Here is a 19283-nt window from a genome sequence, read left to right as displayed (position 1 = left end):
TCTCTTTCCTTCCAGTTTCATCTCATGTATCCTCCTGGGTATTCTCCTCCATTCTCTTAACATGTCCGTACCATCTCAGCCTTTATTTCTCTATCTCCTCCTGTAAAGGTTCCACCTTCATTAACTCTCTGATCTTTGTCACTCCAATACTGTTTTTCACGAATTTGATCTCATTAGCTAGTACTTTGCTTTCCTCTCTTCCTTTCATAAATCAGGTTTCTGATGCATACGTCACGATTGGGACACAATATGACCGATATATAACCTTTTTACTGATTTGGGGTACATTCTTGCTCCATATCAGGCATCTGACACTCTTCTGAAATGCTTCTGCTTTTCTCCCCCCCGCTCGTTTATTTCTCTGTCGTTTTTTCCATCATCCTGTATCAGGCTTCCACTCCCCTCAAACTTTCCCCACCAATTGTTATTCCAGTTGTTCCTCTCTCCTTCTTTCTTGTTGTGATAATCATCTCACTCTTACTTATACTAAATTTCATCCCATATTCTTGTACTGTTCATTCCCATATGTCCAACTTTTCTTGTACTTTCTCCTCTTTATTCCCCCGAGTCATCAGATCATCTTCAAACACCATAGCTTTCATCTTCCTTTCTCCAATTGCTTGTGCTACTATACAAGTAATTGGAGAAAGGAAGATTGTTTGTTGTGCTTCTTTAAAGATGTGTGTATTGAGGTTTTTTAAAAAAGTTAAAATTACAAAAAATTCCATTTTCATTTCCAGTATAAAAGACATAAAAATACATACATATATATATTTTTGGCAATGGAGTTCTATTTTAACCATCAGCTGCATATTCTTCAAATGATGTAATTACATGATCTGTATTCTATGTTTCGTGAATGAAAATGTGGACATAAAATTTATGTCTAGGTTTTAGCAAGGCCAGCCATGAATTTTCTAGGAACTCAAATGAGTGGATTTTCAGCAGGATTACATTTTAAGATTAGAACATTCTGTTATTCTTAATATGATAACAATTTTGAATATGGATGTTTTTTAAATTGCACAGTTTTCAGAAAAGATAATTTTTAGAAAGAAGAAAATCAGTGCTTCCAAGTAAGGTATGTCAATCATAAATTGAATAATATGTGAAATAGAGGAAAGACAAGTGCTCACCTACAGCTGATTGATGTGTGGTGCATAGAAACATGCAACAGAAACAGTATTTTGGTAGCTTTTGAGCTCGTGGTCTTTCTCCAGCAGAAGTGCACACATTCATGCATGTGACCACACAGACACCCTTGGCCGTGAATGTGTGCTTTTGGGTGTGTCTGTGTGGTTGCGCACATGAATGTGTACTTCTACTAGAGAAAGAGCTGAAAAAACTAGCGAAGTACTGTTTCTATTGTGTGTTTCTAGGTGCCACACATTAAATCAGCGGTAGGTGAGTGGTTAACTTTCCATTATTTTACGTATTAAAACAACATTTTAGTGGGGTAGAATGTTCAAGCGCTCAAGGATTTCATGAATCATAAATTTGGAAAACTTCCTCGGATAAAATATTTGTATGCAAACTACTTTCCTATCATCAATAGTATCAAGTAAGTAATATACTTAATAACTGTTGTGCTCTTCCATGCTGACTGGTTTGATGCAACTCTCCACACTATTTTCTACCGTGCGAGCCTTTGTATACCTATTGCAATCTACATCCTTTGGAACCAGCTTACTGTAGTCAAGCTTTGGTATCCCACACTCTTCCTTCCAGTAGCAAACTGCTGATTCCTTAAAATCTCAGGATCTATCCTATCAACCTATCCATTATTTTATTCGCGTTACATAAGATATTATTTGTTCCCCAATTTGATTCAGTACCTGCTAATCATCTAATCCTCAGCTTTTTCCTATAGCTGCACATTTCAAAAGCTTCTATTCTCTTTTTTTCTGAACCCTTTTGTTCTCCATGTTTCTCTTCTCTACGAGGCTATGATCCAGACAAATATCTTCAGAAAAGTTTTCATATCATTTAAATTTACATTTGACGTTAACAAAATCCACTTTTATTTAAATATATATTTCTTCTCTTGCTATTGGCAGTCTGCACTTTACATCCTGTCTACTTTAGCCACCATCAGTTATTTTGCTGCCCAAACAGCAAACTTCATCTACTTCTTTTATTGTCTCCTAATTTCTTCTGTTATTTAATTTGACTACACTACATTACAGTTGTTTTACTTATGTCGATATTCATCTTATAAAGTCTTTTTAAAACAATATTAATCCTGTTCTACTGCTTGTCCGAGTCCTTTGCCATATCTGAAAGAATTACAGTCGTCGGCAAACCTAAAAGTGTAATTTCTTCTCCCTGAACTTTGATGTCCTTTATAGATTTCTTCTCAGTTTCCTTTATTGATTGCTGAGTTTTAAACCTGGAAGACAGACTACAACCTTGTCTCTCTCCATTCTCAACTACAGCTTCCCTTAGTAACTACTTACACTGTCATTCTTAGCATCATGTAAATAGTGCACTGTACTGTAAGGTTCAGAAAATTGCACATTAAAAAAAAAATTAGGGATTCAGTGTATACTATGCATATGTATTAAGTATACAAAAGATGGAAGACAGGTAAGAAAGTTTTATTTATATTAAGAGTGGTGTTGTAGCAAGTTGAGCTATTCCATGTTGCTATATTTTATAGTGACGGAGCTCGAGCCAATCAGGTGATGAAAGTCTTTCTGGTCCACAGCTTCAATTTCCAACAGTGGACGCAGACGACGAGGTGCGGTCCCGCACGCGGCAGCTGGATGCACTGAAGACAGCGCTGCGCACCCAGCCGCACAGCTTTGTACTGCGCTTTGTGGAACTGGATGGTCTGCCTGCACTGCTCTCCTTCCTGGGGGGCATGGACTACCAGACGGCACAGAGTTCTGTCCACACCTCACTCATCGGCTGTGTCAAGGCGCTCATGAACAACTCGGTATGTAGTGGATTTTCACTGAGGCTTGTTTGTTTTGAGGTTGAGTTCGTTGGCCTAATTTTTTTCTTTTTTGTAGACATTCTTGCTTACAACCATTAAGACAACTCTGCTTCATTTATTCCAGGTGACTGGCAAGTATTGGTATTCTGTGTAACACCACATCTAGAATTGCAAAGATAATTTTTATTATTTTTATCTAACTTCTGTTATAAAGTTGCACAGGAGGTTATAACCACTATACGGATACTGAGCATGTCCTAAGCACCACATCTTGGCAGATAATTGTTGTTGTTGGTTTTTTTTTTGTTTTTTGTATGGACCACCATCAGAATTTCAGATAAAAAAAACTTAATACAGAGTAGTATTATGTAAAATGATTTCTGTTTCGATCACAAATGTGACACATTGATCTGTATCAAGTTCTTTTGTCTGATACTTTAATGACAGGCTGTGCTCAAAACATGTGAATTAAAAGAAAATATTTTAACAACAAAGGATCTGTTTTTATTATCAGTCAAGAAGCAGTTAATATGCTTTGTATTAGTATTGTGCTGTGGCCGTGCTCAGAATATTTAGGTGGGTGGACTATCTTCCTCCTGAGCGTAGATCACAATTTGCTTTCCCCCTGACTAATATTAATGATGTCTATTTATTTGCAGGCTCATTGTAAATTGTAGAAAAAATAATTCCATAAGCTTCTTTAAATGTATAACATTTTATCTGTTATCAATTTAGAATCAATGGTTCTCTCTCACAGCATTTTAATTAATTATCAGTGTTTTTCAGAGACTGTAATTGAGCTTTTGTATTTTTGCAGTGCTCACATTTCTTTTAATATGAAACTTAGTTTCAGCATATGTTTCTTTAATACATCAATCTTGTATTGCCTCCACATCACTTTAAATTCATGTACAGACTAATAATTTGAGTTCAATTTTTTGCTACTTACTCAATTATTTCTGTTCTTTACATATGAAACTGAACTATCAGCTGTAGCAAAGATATTGCCATTGCAACATCGCATCACTCGTACACTCGACATGAAGCAGAAAGAAATGAGACATTTATTAAGTACATGAAACACATAATAATGTAATACAGAAATATATTTTATGAAATGCGTATTAAATCATTTTGCATTTATTGCATATTATTAACTACATACAAATCTGTACAGTCTTGCATTCTACAGAAAATGTAATAACTGTGAAACATTTCCAGTGCTAAGACACTGTTATTAGTAGCCAGTTGTCGATATTGTTCTCCCACCCACAGTTTGTATGACTCTGCTGTTGCAGAACGGTAGAGCGCACGTACTGGCACATCCCACAGCTATCGACACGATAGCGCAGAGCCTGAGCACGGAGAATGTCAAGACGAAGATTGCCGTGTTGGAGATCCTCGGTGCTGTGTGCCTGGTGCCTGGTGGGCACCGCAAGGTGCTGCAGGCGATGCTCCACTATCAAGTGTATGCAGCCGAGCGCTCACGCTTCCAGGTATGTGCCGAGCAGTAGCCCTTTATTACTTATACGTAAAGGCAGTACATTATCAAAATATTCAGCACAACTGAGTCAAAATGTTAACTTGCAAAGCCAGCTGAACTTTCATATTACTTTATAAATTGGTGTTAAATCAATTACACGGTTTCTAAAAGTAGATTTTTGAACTGTTTGAAGAACCAAATTAGAAGAATAAGCAATAAAATTAAAAGTTAAAAGGAGAAAGATAAGAGCAAAATCAGGTACTTGCAGTGACACTATAGAATGAAACTCATTGCAGAACTCAGCTAAATAAAATTGGCAGTTCACAAAAAGCTACAGACAGCCATATTAAATTTAAAAAATCCAACTCACATTACACCGAGAGAAATTTAAAGCATAAATATACTATAAACTTAAGAGGAGACAGAATGACTGACCATTAATTACCTTAAGGAGATGAAATTGCAAGTAATGATGACAGAAATACTTTAAAGCGAGAATTATTATAATTAGCGTCAGAAAATATATATTTTCATCCTGTGGGAAGGAAAGAGAGGTTAGTAAGAGAAGAATAGAAAGATGGGGCAAGTGACTCAGAACCCAGTTGAGGGGATATAGATGAAAAGGAGGTCAGTGGTAACATGTTCATAAGAAATTTTCCAGTTTCAGTCCAGATATCACATAAAGAACACAGTGAGAAGTAAAGATAGATTAAACCTGCAGAGAAAAGGAAAGCAGAATGACTGATGCGATTAAGAACTTCTAGGAAAATGAAAAAAGAGGGGAACGGACCAAAAATAGGTAGCAGGAGGGGAAAGGGGGGCAGTGAAGTTAAAATATTTATTAGATAATAAAATTCATTGAAGAGTACAACTGATTAGATAAAAGAATCGTTGAATATTTCGAGAAAAAGATCATCAGCTGACCAAAGAAGATATGAATATACCCGAAAACGACATTCGGAGGAGAGAAAAATTCAGAGCCAAAATTACAAAAACATAAAGGATTTTTGAGAAAAAGCTAGGAAACATGGAAGGAGCAATTGTTTTACGTTGTCTGTAGTTAGCTGGATTCAACACAAGAAGAATCAGTTGTATTGTTGAGGAAAAAAATGCATGTGTGTGTGTGTGTGGGGGGGGGGGGGGGGAGGGGGGGGGGGGCTGGGACAGAAGTTTTGTAGAATGTCAGAATATGTTTGAGAATAAGTTGTTTCTTTTTACTCTTTATTTTCTTACTTTCTTCCCTGCTATTGAAACAATTCTATTGTGGCTTCATGCTTTCAGTGCACTGAAGTCGTTAGTTCACAGACAACTGCTATATAACTTTATAAAAGTCAGAGTTTACGGCCTGAATACCCTGAGGGCCGATACTGTAAATGAAAGCTCTGAAGATTATTGAATGTTATAATTTATGATATATGAATTAATTATCTATGATGTGACATATTTTTACAACCTGGTGCTCCACAGCTGCAATATGTTTGATAAAAGACATTTTTCTATAGCCACCTTTTGTAGCAAGAGCACATAGGTGTCCTGATAGCCAAAGTATATTAGCGACTTGAAACAACAACACAGACACTTGCCTATTTAACATCATATTAAGGCAACTATATTGATGTAATGGATATTTTGACAGCACCAGAATATGATCCCTGTATAGATGAAAAAGTTTTTGTCAGCAGCTGATCATGTAGGTATATAAATATGTCTTTCACTAAATAACAATGTTATGAAAAGGATAGAGCACTGTTCACCATAAAGAGAAAGAGGAGACACTGAGTCACAGGTCACAGACAGGCACAATGAACAGACTGCCATACATTTTGATTTCTTCTGGAATAGAAAACACACACACACACAAAAGCACATCTCACGTACACATTAACACTGTCTCGTGTGTGTGTGTGTGTGTGTTTTCTACATAAGAAGAAGGCCTTTTGGTCAAAAACGAAAATATATGGCAGCCTTTTCATTATGCCTGTGTGTCACTCAGTGACTCCTCTTTATGGTGAACAGCACACTATCCTTTTCATAATATTGCTGTTATTCCATCCTGGACTTTGCACTTTTCTTTCACTATATACATGAGGTCTGTTCAAAAAATTCCAGGATGTTGTCCACAAAATTTTTCTATGCTAACCTTTTACTTATTGAGCATGGCCTCCTTTGAAGTACTCTTCTCCACAGTTGATACACCACTCCCAACACCATTTCCACTTCTGGAAGCATTCTCGGTATGCCTCTTGCTCGATTGCATGAAGCGCCATCTGTGAATTTTCTTTTATCTCATCTGTCATTGCAAATCTTCATCCTGTCAATGGGGTTTTCGGCTTTGGAAATAAAAAAAAAGAAAAAAAAATGAAACGGGACCAGATCTGTAGAGTATGGAGGATGAGGCAGCACAGTGATTTCATTTCTTGTACAGTAGTCATGCAGCAACAGGGATGAAGGTGCAGGTGTGTTATTGAGATGCAAGAGCCACGGATTGTCTCACTACATTTCAGACCATTTCCTTCTCTCATTTTCTTGCAGACGTCACAACGCGTCCCGATAGTACCGTCATTTAACATTTTGTCCGCGTGGCACGATTCGTGATGAACTGATCCTTCAAAGTCAAAGCATGCTTTGACATTTGACTTGACCTGACAAGCTTTTTTTGATCTTGGAGAACCTTTCCCAACCCGTTTTGATGGCTGAACCTCAGTCTCAATATCGTAACCTTAGACCCACGTCTCGTCCCCAGTTACGATTCTCTTAAGGAACGTCCCGTTCTCATTTGTGCAATCCAAAAACTCTTCACAGATTGCAAGCCAAAGGTCTGTCTGATCTTGACTCGTGAGACTTGGGACAAGCTGTGTCAGCACAATCCGACTGAAATGTTACATTCTTCTGCAATCTCTCGGACAGTCGGTCTTCCACTGGCATGCACCATTTCGATGACATTCCTGACATGAACGTCATTGGTAGACATCAAAGGGCATCCTGAATGAGGGCCATCTTTAACTTCCGTCCAGCTATTTTTAAACCGTGTGAACCATTTGTAACACCAAGTATGGCTTAAGCATCCATTACTGTAGGCTTGTTGCATCATTTAGTGTGTCTCTACAAGGGATTTACTGAGTTTCACACAAAATTTAATACAGACATGTTGCTGTGCCATATCGAAATTCACAAACTGTGCTACACAATGTTCTACTCAATACTGCACTGAACAATAACTAACAGACATACGACAATGAAACTTCTGGCAGTTGCACATTAAATACAGGCTCGTGCAGGGATGCTAACCACATTTCACTCCAAACACCATTGGCACGAAATTATGAACATTCCAGAATTTTTTGAACAGAACTCGTTTTGTTCGTCAGTATTGTATAGTTGTGCTATATGACGTGACTGTATTTTCCACTGTATGTAGGGCATAGTGAATGACTTGGACAGGAGCACAGGCATATACCGTGATGAAGTGAACTTGAAGACAGCCATAATGTCATTTGTGAATGCCGTCCTCAACTACGGGCCCGGCCAGGAAAACCTCGAGTTCCGTTTGCACCTGCGCTACGAGTTCCTCATGCTCGGCATCCAGCCCGTCATTGACAAGCTCAGGGGCCACGAGAATGAGACACTGGATAGGTCTGTAACATTCTACCAGTGTGAAATGTGATTTATTGATAATATTACTTACAATTTCCAAATCATTTGCTTCGTTTTGTTGGAGACATCTTAATATTTACAATGAAAACATTTTTTTTAGAAATACTGTTATTTTACATTATTTTGGATCAGATATACAGTACTCAGTATAGTTTTTGACATTAAAAAAACAAAAAATTACATATTTCCCTTGCTCAAATTGTGTAGTTTTCATCCATGAATTTTTCGACAGAACAACAACATTTTTCCTCTATAAAGGTAAAGAGCAGTTTTTTCTTCAGTGACCAAGCTCCATGTTGAATACATTACTGCCTATTAATATACTGCAAATATTTAAACCAATATGCTCTGATGTTTGGGCATAAAGTTTGAAATGGTGTGTCTGAAGTTCGTAATTCTCTGTGTAGTGAGTAAATGTAAATGTAAATGTAAAGTTTATTGTTTTTAATATAAGAAAATTACACATTGTATTGTATTGTTCTTCATCAATTTTTTTTTAACAGTGGATTACAAGATACTTTTTGTTTAGCAATACATGTGTTCCTAATTATTTTATTTTGGACTACCGGAAGCCTTATGACAAAATTATATTGAATTCCCATAGGAGATTATGCTATAACAAATAAGCAACCCAAAGTAACAGTGATTAACTATCTCTCTAATGTTCATGTTTGACTAAAATCACAATGCAAATACTGAGCTATTCAGTTTATTTGTTAAGTAGTCAATATGTTCTGTTCAGTTTAATTTTTGTCAAGAATTAGGCTTAAGAACTTTATGCAATTTGTTTCCATGATCTCCTGATCACTGCAGGTGATTTTTATGTCTCTCTATTCTAATGATTTAGTTCTCAAATTGCATCATCTGAGTTTTAGTGAAATTCAGTTTTAGTTCATTTTGACTGCATGAAGATTTCAAAAAGTTGCAAATCTTGTGTTGTACACACAATCCGACAACATTTTATGTCAAATGTGTCTTTTTAAATTGTCTGTCCTTTGAGTAGATGTGTCTTAACACATAACTCTCTCTTGCAACTGAATTTATTTTTAGTTTGCCTAAATATCCAGGGTTATTCATAAGTGCCTCTGGGTTTTCAGAGGACAATGGTACGAAAACTACAAGACATAAAATCACACCTACCAGCGGATAAAGAATCTCTCCAAGTATGCACTGTGGCATAGTTGCAGAACATGTAACAAATCATTCGTTCTGTATTGTCGTATCACACCCAATGAACAAATTTCCAAAGCAGGCTGCTGTTGTGCCTTCACATATTGACGTTTGCCACATCACATAATGTACCTATATTGTGCATCTGCAATGTGAGTTAAAAACTTGCAAAAATGCTCTATCCACTGAAGTGTGTCGTTTTCTGTATTATGTGTAGTTTTTGTGCAGTAGCCTTCTGAAAACCTGGAGGTACTTCTGAATGACCTTGCACTGATGCATGTCTTTTGTGGGTCATAATTTCTGCTGTAACTAGCATTTTCTGGGTGAAACTGTTAACCATTGGACTTTGCTTAGGTTATACATACTCTCACTTGTGACTTATTGGATCAGCTGTAGACAGATTGAATTCATTTACTTATCAGTTTTGCTCATAATGCTCCTTCTGCAGCTGATAATTTACATTGGTGTCATGATACTGGAACGAGTGGCAGAGTGACATGACAGGATGGAACTTCTACGAAAGCAAAAGGACTCAGAATGCTGGAAAAAGCATGTTTCTTTATTTGTGAGAAAACAAAACCCTAATGTTGGTGTGCATTATTAATGTTACTGCAAATATCATAGTCTGTACTGGCAGGGCCAATGACTTGGGTCGTGCCTAGAAGGTGACTGAAACTTTGGTGCATACAAAGCTAGTAGAGTACCAATGCCTACTTTGGAAGTTGTTCAGCTACAATATCTGCACCACTTATGCTTTTTATGCTGAATAATATATTGTTGAGCAAGCAACACATCATACAGACACCACCTGCAGTCTCTCTATCACGGGAACATTCAAACAATGCTTTTTGCAACTGCCTAACTGTGCCTGTCTACAATGAGCAAATGTCAAACTGTTAAATATTTTAGAAGGAAAAGGAAAGAACACACCATCACTTATCCTGATTGTAACAAATATCAACACATTTATATCATCATTAAAGTTGTAGCAGCCATTAACAGTGAACAAACTGGATCTGATGACTTTCAAGTTGTGTAGTGCCTATTATTACAAAATTTGTGACTAGTAGTATATTTTGATAGTGAGTATAGAATGGACCTGCCTTTCCTCTACAGGAAAAGGCCACTAATTAACAGGGTAAGCTCACAGCAAGAGCATAGTAACAGTGATAACATATTCTTTAACAGCTTGAAAGTCAGTAAGTGTGTTTGTTGGTAGTGACTGAAGCAACTGTAGCAAAGAAATAAATATATAAATCTCTCTTTATAATTCAGAATAATAATTTTATTCATTGTAGAACCCAGAAGCATAAGAGGAATGACCATGTTTGAATATAAAAAAAAAAAAACATCAAATTTGAGTTGCAAAAGACAAATAATTGTTAAAACATCTGCCCAAAGTGTAAGCAAGCATTTAAATTGCAGTTGAGGAGTGATGAGTAATACTAAAAGACATATTTTAGCTGTTAAAAGTAAAAGTAATGATAGTGCAGGAACAATTTTCTCTTCCTGCCTTTGCACCATGTTTTATACATACTTCAACAATATTGTATATGTGAAAGATACACTATTTCATGGCTGTACATAAAAATTAATAGGAATAATTTAGCAACAAGATATCCTTGACATGAGTGCCCAGTTCTTCTAGAATGTTCCATCTGTGAATTTTTGGCCAAAGCCTTATTCAGAAAAGAAAACACACACAAACATTCACAACAAGCAGGGACACCTAACATGCAAGCAGAAGCTGTCTGTGGCTACAGTGGCCGGTGATAGAGAGTGTGTGTGTGTGTGTGTGTGTGTGTGTGTGTGAAGCAGTGTGTGATTTGCAGGGGGGATGGGGGGTATTTCCCCCCCCCCCTCCCGTCTGCATCAGACCATCCCCTCCTCTGGTTTTAGTTTATGCATCCCAACCTGGGATGTTTATTTCCCATGCACTGGAGTAAAACTTAACATATAATTTAAATTTGTGGAGCCGAACACTGGAAGTTTTTAGTAAGTCTTATGATTAATACTATTAATATGTTTTGTTTGTTCTATTTGGGAATTTGTACTTTTTTTCCTCAGGCATCTGGACTTCTTTGAGATGGTTCGAAATGAAGATGAGAAAGAGTTGGCCAGGAAATTTGAAAAGGTACTGCCGATATACTCTAAAGATACAATACTTTCTATGGCATATTAGCTTGGCGCCTCCTAAGCTCTAAATCTTAACAGCCACTTTACTACTTCTGTTCTTAGTATTTTCACAAGTTACTTCAATAGATCTTTGAGGAAAAAATTGCCTTTACATTTGGGATATTATTGATATCATTTAAAATGGCTGATTGTACACTATCAATAAAAATTTTCATTTTATTAGCATGACTATTAATAATAATTTATCATTATTAACAATATTGCTTTTACATTATTTATATTCTGTAAAAATAAATTTCAGTATGAAACTGCTCATACAATGGCATTAATAAAATTTTTACTTGAATTTATAGAATAAAAACCTTTGATTATTGTGCAATGAAAGAAATTTACAGAAGACAAAATAAATTTCTATGAAATTGGAGTCCAACTTTTCTTTGATGCAGTTCTTATTTTGAGATCATCAGTATTGTATTCACTTGTCTGCTCCAATTGTGACACATTATTGTTTTGTCTGATTGCTCTTCATATCATCATCATATGCCAGCACATCTCTGCCCTAGATATTAGCATTCATTTCTCACCATCTTTTGTGATCTAATACTGTCTTCAGCATTTCTCTCTTTTTTTTCCCTTCAATTGTTCTGCATCATGTCTTCCTACTGTCACCATCTTAGCTACATATAGGACTCCATTCTTCACCATTTTCTTCTAGTGTTATGTCTGTGTCCATAGATATATTCTTATTGCCGAGTGTCTTTCTGGTCATACAGAAGACTGACTGCACTCTTCATCCTCTCTATTATTCCCTCATTGCTCCCTTTTTTTTCCTGTGATACATTCCCTTAGATATTTAAATTTGCTGCAGTATTAGTAGGATAACAATATTATGAAAAGGATAATTGCTACTCACTATACACCGGAGAGATAAACACAACAAAAAGAGCGTCACAAAATAAGCTTTCGGCCAACAAGCCCTTGGTCAAAAATAAACACACAAATACACACTCACGTGTGAGAGTGTGTCATCTATTTTTGACGTCCGCCCCAGTAGCTGAGTGGTCAGCGTGACGGATTGCCGTCCTCCGGGCCCGGGTTCGATTCCCGGCTGGGTCGGAGATTTTCTCCGCTCAGGGACTGGGTGTTGTGTTGTGTTCATCATCATTTCATCCCCATCCGGCGTGCAGGTCGCCCAATGTGGCAAGACCTGCGCCAAGGCGGCCGGACCTGCCCCGCGAGGGGCCTCCCGGCCAATGACGCCAAACGCTCATCATCATCATCATCTATTTTTGACAACGGGCTCGTTGGCTGAAAGCTTATTTTGTGACACACTTTTTGTTGTGCCTATCCGCAAATCAGCATCCCTGCTATATAGTGAGTAGCAACTCTCCCTTTCATAATATTGTTGCATTCTATTCTAGATTTTCCATCGTTTTACTGGTAGGACAATGCAGTTTGCTCCTTTTACATTTTACAATATGGATATCTCAGACTATTTCAATGCCTGCATGGTAAGAGTACAAATAAGAGGAATCAGTAGTGATAATAGGCTGAGGACTTCACTGTTTACAGGAGCACATAGACACAAAGAGCGCGACGGCAATGTTTGACCTGTTACGTCGCAAGCTGAGCCACACGGCAGCCTATCCCCACCTCCTGTCATTGCTCCATCACTGCATTCTACTGCCATGTAAGTACATTTCTGTGATTGTGCATCTTACGTTTCAGTAATTACGGTGAGATACTGGTGGCTGTCAGACCTACAAATGGTGAAGCTTTTTAATATGTAAGCTTATTATTACTTCATGAATGGATTTTCTCCTTGGTGTTTACGGAACCTCATTTAGATATACACCAGAATCTGTACAAATTTAAATTCAAATTTCCTATCACAATATTGTTGTTGGTGCACTGCTCACAAAACACTTGTGCGTCCAATCTTAGAATATTGCTCAGTTGTGTGGGATCCGTAGCAAGTAAAATTAACAGGAGATGCTCAATTTATACAAAGAAGAGAAGCACAAATGGCCACAGGTTCCTTTGGTTCTCGGGAGAGTGTCACTGAAAACCTGAATTGGTAGATGTTTGAAGACGGCCGTTAGTTATCCCCGAAAACCTAATTACATAGCTTTAAGAACCAGTATTAAGTGAAAAATACAGGGATATACATCAACAGCCTATGAATTACGCCCACAAGGCTATGAAGACAATTTTGGCCTAATTACAGGCTTGCATAGATGGAGTCCGTTTATACAAGAGTCTACGGGGTATTTGACCATGTTATGATATAATGAAAGTACTCACATTTTGGTTAATATTGCAAACAGCCTTCATCAGGGAAGGAAAAAATGCTGGGTATCCTGTAGTTGCTTCAGAATGCCAACTAAAATGTTAATTGATGAGCACGGCTCATACATCTGTGGCTGCTAATTTGTAGTGGATGTGGAATGTGTTAAGTAAAAAACATCATTTAAAGAAATAAGAAATAAAACTGGAAATTACTGTATTTACAACAATCTTATTGTGTGAATGGGACAACTGCGAAGTAAAATTTTGAACACACATTTATGTTATTCTTAAAATTGTAGATTTGTTTCATAACAGGGCTAAAATGAGGTTATGTGGCACAGATGTAGAATACTGCAGCGTAACAACAACAACAATAGCAGTAGTAGTAGAAGAAGAAGCAGAAAAGACAGTGTCTTGATGAAATAAGCACTGTGTTTCATCTTGAGAGTATCATTCCAAAAAAGAATTCTCTGCTAATCAGTGCTATAATTTGGTCATTTTTGCTGAACTTTCCAGTGGACTACGGTTCCCATCCACAACACTGGCTGCTGTTTGATCGGATAGTGCAGCAGCTGGTCCTCCAAGGGGAAAACTGCAACAACCCTGATGTGGCTCCTCTCCAGATCAACGTCAAAGAGCTGGTGCACTTGTAAGTTAAATCTGTGTGTTCTCATTCAGTTGTCTGACCAAAAAGTGAAGTTGTTAAGCAACTTGTGGAAAAACGGTAAAAGGAGTAGGAAATAGAGGAAGACTTAATGTAGTTTTATTCATCTGTGGATCACTCCTACAAGAATACAGTTAAAAAAAAAATAGAGACATTTACATATTGCAGGTTATTTTGAGAAGTATGTATGTGACAGGAAGTTTATAAGCCATCCTAGTAATTGCTTAAGTAATCTAGGCAAACATCAGAAAACCTAAATCTTGACAGCCAGACTGACTGGAGTCTGACCAGTCTTTTCAAATAGAAGAAGCTTATTTGGTTTATTCCTAGTGTAGAGCTCTGTTTTGCAAGGATGTTGTTTAATAACATAAAAACTATTGCTACACTGTTCATTCGCTTCTCAACACCAATCGCTATGCTCACTATCAGCTTCCATCAGGACATTGACAGTAATGTTTTGTTTCCATTATGCTACTGGAACTTCCCATTTTCTTGCCCGAAAAATTGAGTTGGCTTCCCTCTATAAAGAGATAGATACTGGGCTCAGAGAGAGAATAAGGTGCTAGCATTATCAACTGCAGAGATTTGGAGTGATATTTTCCAGAAAGGAAGAAGAAGAAGGAAAGGAGGGTGGGTGAAATGGCAGAGGTGTGTGTCACATATTTTACCAAACCCCTCCTCTGTGTAATCTAAATGAACCCTGACTATAATGTTGCAAACAAATTAAACCAACTTCATTTTTTCATATACTTGCCACAGCTGTTCAACAGTGTATAAGTGGTAAGATGTGTCATTCCGTGTTTGGTTTACACTATGACTATAAAACATTTTCTCAGGTTAGCCAAAACTGTATCATTCCTCCACAGTGGCTAAGGAATTCAGCAACAATCTGTGCATATGCAGATAATTTAAAAGACTTAGGTTCCAGCTGTGGTAAGTACTGTTGTGTACTATCTTTTACAAAATGGTTGTGTTTTGACAGTGATATCAGAAAAACCAGCCACCTGTCACCTAGTGGACATGTGCGTGTGCGCGCACACACACACACACACACACACACACACACACACATGCAAACTCACTCACTCTCTCCTCTCTCTCTCTCTGTCTGTCTCTCTGTGTGTGCTCTAGTTGAACACAGGAAACACATTTCACATATTGCTCACTGAATCATTTCTCCCACAGTCAATTCAGGAGATGCTGCTGTAAGTGATACTGCAGTGGTATTTCATAACTGATGAAGTGCCAACACAAGTCATGGTTACATGATGCAAAGTGAAATTATTTGCATACACAAGCATATACAACCAGAGATTATATTGATGTCTCTACAGTAGTGTTGATAAATCTGTTTGAGAGTAAACATCTCAGTATTTTTCTCTGTAGCCTTTCAGCATTTAGTAAACCACCAAGGTCCCTGTCAAGGTATAATTTGGCCTTGACAGCTTCCTTAGCAGCAGAACCCCAGTAGATCAGTGTGTGCTATACTCTTAGTGGTGCATGTAAGTGGTTACAGAGAAATACACTAAATTGTTTACTTTCTGGAAGCATCCATCCATCACAGACAGTGAAATAATCGCTGGTAGCATGCGCTAATTTCTCGACCATCAAATGACATCTCCACAATGTATGTTGACCAAATACTGCATATAGAAGACCACCTTAGACTAGATACAACAGTCAGCTCCTAACACTGATGGCAGAGGAAGTCACCAGTCATTCAGTACTAAGTTAAAAATTGTATCAAACAATCTCATTGCATAAACTTTGTGTGCAGAAAGAATACAGATTTGAAAGCTGGGGCCCAGTATTCAGCTCTCTGTTGATGTGCCTACTCAGTACTCAACACTTCCTCCATAGGCTAACTGGTTTTCTTTGTTAGCAATTGTTTGCATTTGCCCCAGAACTTCTATTTTGTACTCAAATTGTATTCTACATTTCATTGTAGTTTTTATATCTAGCATTCATATACAGACCTGCCACACCATTTGCTCTCAAAACAAATTTATGTAACCCATGAACAAAATAACTGTAAATGTTTTTGATGTATTAGACAAAATCATATAGGAGTAACTTCTGACATTGCCTATTTCCTCTCGGCAGAGTTTAATTTCCACCAGCTGTCTGTCATGAGCTGCAAGCCCATTCCAAACCTGGACTTCAATTTTGATGCCTTCGTTTTACACCTAGCACTGTAGAGTCTGACTGAACTCACAGTTTTAACATGTACTCTACAATGCTGTGAAAGGAACTCGCCTGCAGGAATGGATACATTCTCAGTTTTAGGCAGTGCCTCATGATTGTAACTGAGATGGAACTGTTTTATTACTGCCAGAAAGGCATATTTCTGTGATAGTCTCAGTCAGAAACACAGTTTTATCTTCTGGGAAATAATTACTCATACCAAACTTTGACATCCATTGTCTGAAGCATATTTTTCTTGCATTTAAGAGATCCAGTTAGATCTTGGCAAATTAAACCACCTAATACAAAGACTGAAATACAGAGAAATGTAGAGCCGCACTCTTTACAAAATGTAAAAATGTGGTGTCCTTTAACTACTCATTAACAGAGTGACAGATAATTTGACTACTAATTTCTGTCCCTACCATTTTAATTAATTACAAGCAGACATTTAAAACAAATCACATTACTCTCAAAATGTAAAATATCATGTAGTTCAAGCCATCATTCAAATACAAATATTTTTTTTATCATTTTGATGAAAGTATAGCTTTTACTGCTTTTTATTTAGGCTCGCAAAGGAAGAAGAGTTGGTGGCTGCAAGGAACAGAGCAGATGAACTGGAGAAGGAAAATGCATTTCTCGCCTCACGGTTGGCCAAGAAGGAGCAGGAACTGGATCTCCGACTGCAAGAAAAGGTAAATTATTGACATACACTTGATGACAATTGGAATTGGAGTACTCTTTGTGGAATGGTAGATTCTATAAACATCAGTGCTCGAACAAGTAGTGAAACAATGAAATGTCTCACTTCAGAGATAGAGTCACAATTTATAACAGACATCCCAATTAGCGAAACTTCCTGGCAGATTAAAACTGTGTGCCGGACCGAGACTCGAACTCGGGACCTTTGCCCTTCACGGGCAAGTGCTCTACCGACTGAGCTACCCGAGCATGACTCGTGCCCCGTCCTCACAGCTTTACTTCTGCCAGTACCTCGTCTCCTACCTTCCAAACTTAACAGAAACTCTCCTGCGAAGAAAGAAAGGATATTGTGGAGACGGCTTAGCCACAGCCTGGGGGATGTTTTAATCTGCCAGGAAGTTTCATATCGGCGCACACTCTGCAGCAGAGTGAAAATCTCATTCTGGATCCCAATTAACCTTCGTCAAATGTGTGCTAGTAAAGCACCTGATAGTAATCTGTTTCTGACCGCCTTGTAGTGACGAGCTCAGTCATTATATGAACCTCGCTTCATCATCATCTGTATCTGTGAGTGATTAAATATAGAAGTGCAGTCTAGTGGCAAATGAATTGCAGAATACGTACAGGCAGCTGGTAGATTTTTGTACAGGTGACAGCATTTCTCGGATCTCGTGAATAAAATCCTTTACGGTGTTAGGTTGTGTAATTATGGGATACTTAAAAAATTACAAAACCAATGTTTCGGTGATATTTCCAGCAGTCTGCTTCATTGTGACTAAAATTTTATTGCTCCGAAGATGACTGCTGCAGATACGGTCAAAGTGTCGATTTTATACCATTTCTTAGTTACGCAGTCAAACGTCCAAAGAAATTTGATTCAAATTGACACATATTAAGATATATAATTTTTATTTGCTCGCAGATAGGGCTATTGTGAACGTGTCATTTTTACATTTTACCATCTTTCAGTTTGTGAGCGACTTAATAACGGTTGTAGGAAATGGAATTAGCCGACAGTGTCAGTGGCAAGGATTTCGTCCTTTAACCGATAAGGAAAAAAACTGCGTTTCTCGATATAACTGTGCAACCTGTAATTGCCATTGTAATGAATTATTAAAAAGTAATCTGTATTTTTGATATTCAGTGAAGTAAGCCGACAGAAACTGTAGGTTTGTGACGGGTCGTAACACACTTAGCATTTTTATACCCTGCAGATAAAACGACAGTTACTAGCACACGGTTTTGAGGATTTCATAATTAATACGAGTTAGTCGTGTTTTTACATTGTACAAATTTGTCATACAGGAAGACATGGAGACAAACTTACAGAGAGTCAAGGAGAGGCTCGAGAAGGAGACGGCAGCCCACCTAGAGGTGAAGCAGCGCTGCTTGGAGCTGGAAGACCGCGCCTGTGAGCTGGACCGGCAGCTCGCCTCGGAGAGGGGGGAGAGGCACCGCCTGGAACGGCTCGTCAGCTCGGGGTCGCTGCCAGATGACGCCAAGGTGACCGAAATAAATTCTCCTTTCTTTCTGCTTGTCTATATATTCAGTTGTACGTAGCTACTCCTTTTCCACTCTCTATAAGCTGCCATTATCCTATTGCCGTGTATTCTGCAGAAAGATATGAGTACTGTAGCGATTCTTTACTCACGTCGGGTCAAGCAGCTATTTCGGCGCCGACAGGTTTACTGTCGTATCCGTCTCAAGAAGCCGATTTGTGTTAATTACGTCTATTAGTTACAGATGAAAGAGCCTTTCGGCAAAGCGTTTGCGATCGGTATCGAATAATGGGATAATATGCACCGGTTGCAGGAATTTAATAAAATCAAATTGTAGTTATAAAAGTGTCGAGGCTTTTGCGGTCTCTCCTTCGAGAGTTGCCGGGTAGTGCTTTTCTCGGACACAGCTGACGGTAGTCCGACGGTTTTCCTGTCATTCTGCCGGGACAAATGGCCGGCATCCTCGAAAATTTGCTCGCCGGCCACGGAATAGTGTGAATCTTTGAATACGCCGTGCAGTTGTGCTCGTGCGACGTCAGAGAAACTGCTAAATGACCGTCG

The 19283-nt window shown here is 38.0% G+C and overlaps 1 protein-coding gene across 1 annotated transcript in view; it reads left to right on the top strand.

Moving 5' to 3' along the window:
* Positions 1–19283, top strand: part of LOC126106643 (disheveled-associated activator of morphogenesis 1) — a 440404-nt gene that overhangs the window by 339237 nt on the left and 81884 nt on the right. The window contains exons 6-13 of the mRNA XM_049912999.1: positions 2708–2938; positions 4237–4434; positions 7840–8054; positions 11313–11379; positions 12954–13071; positions 14187–14319; positions 17090–17216; positions 18529–18726. Coding sequence (XP_049768956.1) covers positions 2708–2938; positions 4237–4434; positions 7840–8054; positions 11313–11379; positions 12954–13071; positions 14187–14319; positions 17090–17216; positions 18529–18726 — 1287 coding nt within the window. The remainder of the gene's footprint in view (positions 1–2707; positions 2939–4236; positions 4435–7839; positions 8055–11312; positions 11380–12953; positions 13072–14186; positions 14320–17089; positions 17217–18528; positions 18727–19283) is intronic.

The sequence above is a fragment of the Schistocerca cancellata genome, chromosome 10, assembly GCF_023864275.1.
Source record: "Schistocerca cancellata isolate TAMUIC-IGC-003103 chromosome 10, iqSchCanc2.1, whole genome shotgun sequence".
NCBI classification, from domain to species: Eukaryota; Metazoa; Arthropoda; class Insecta; order Orthoptera; family Acrididae; genus Schistocerca; species Schistocerca cancellata.
This window is presented reverse-complemented; position numbering and strand designations above follow the sequence as displayed.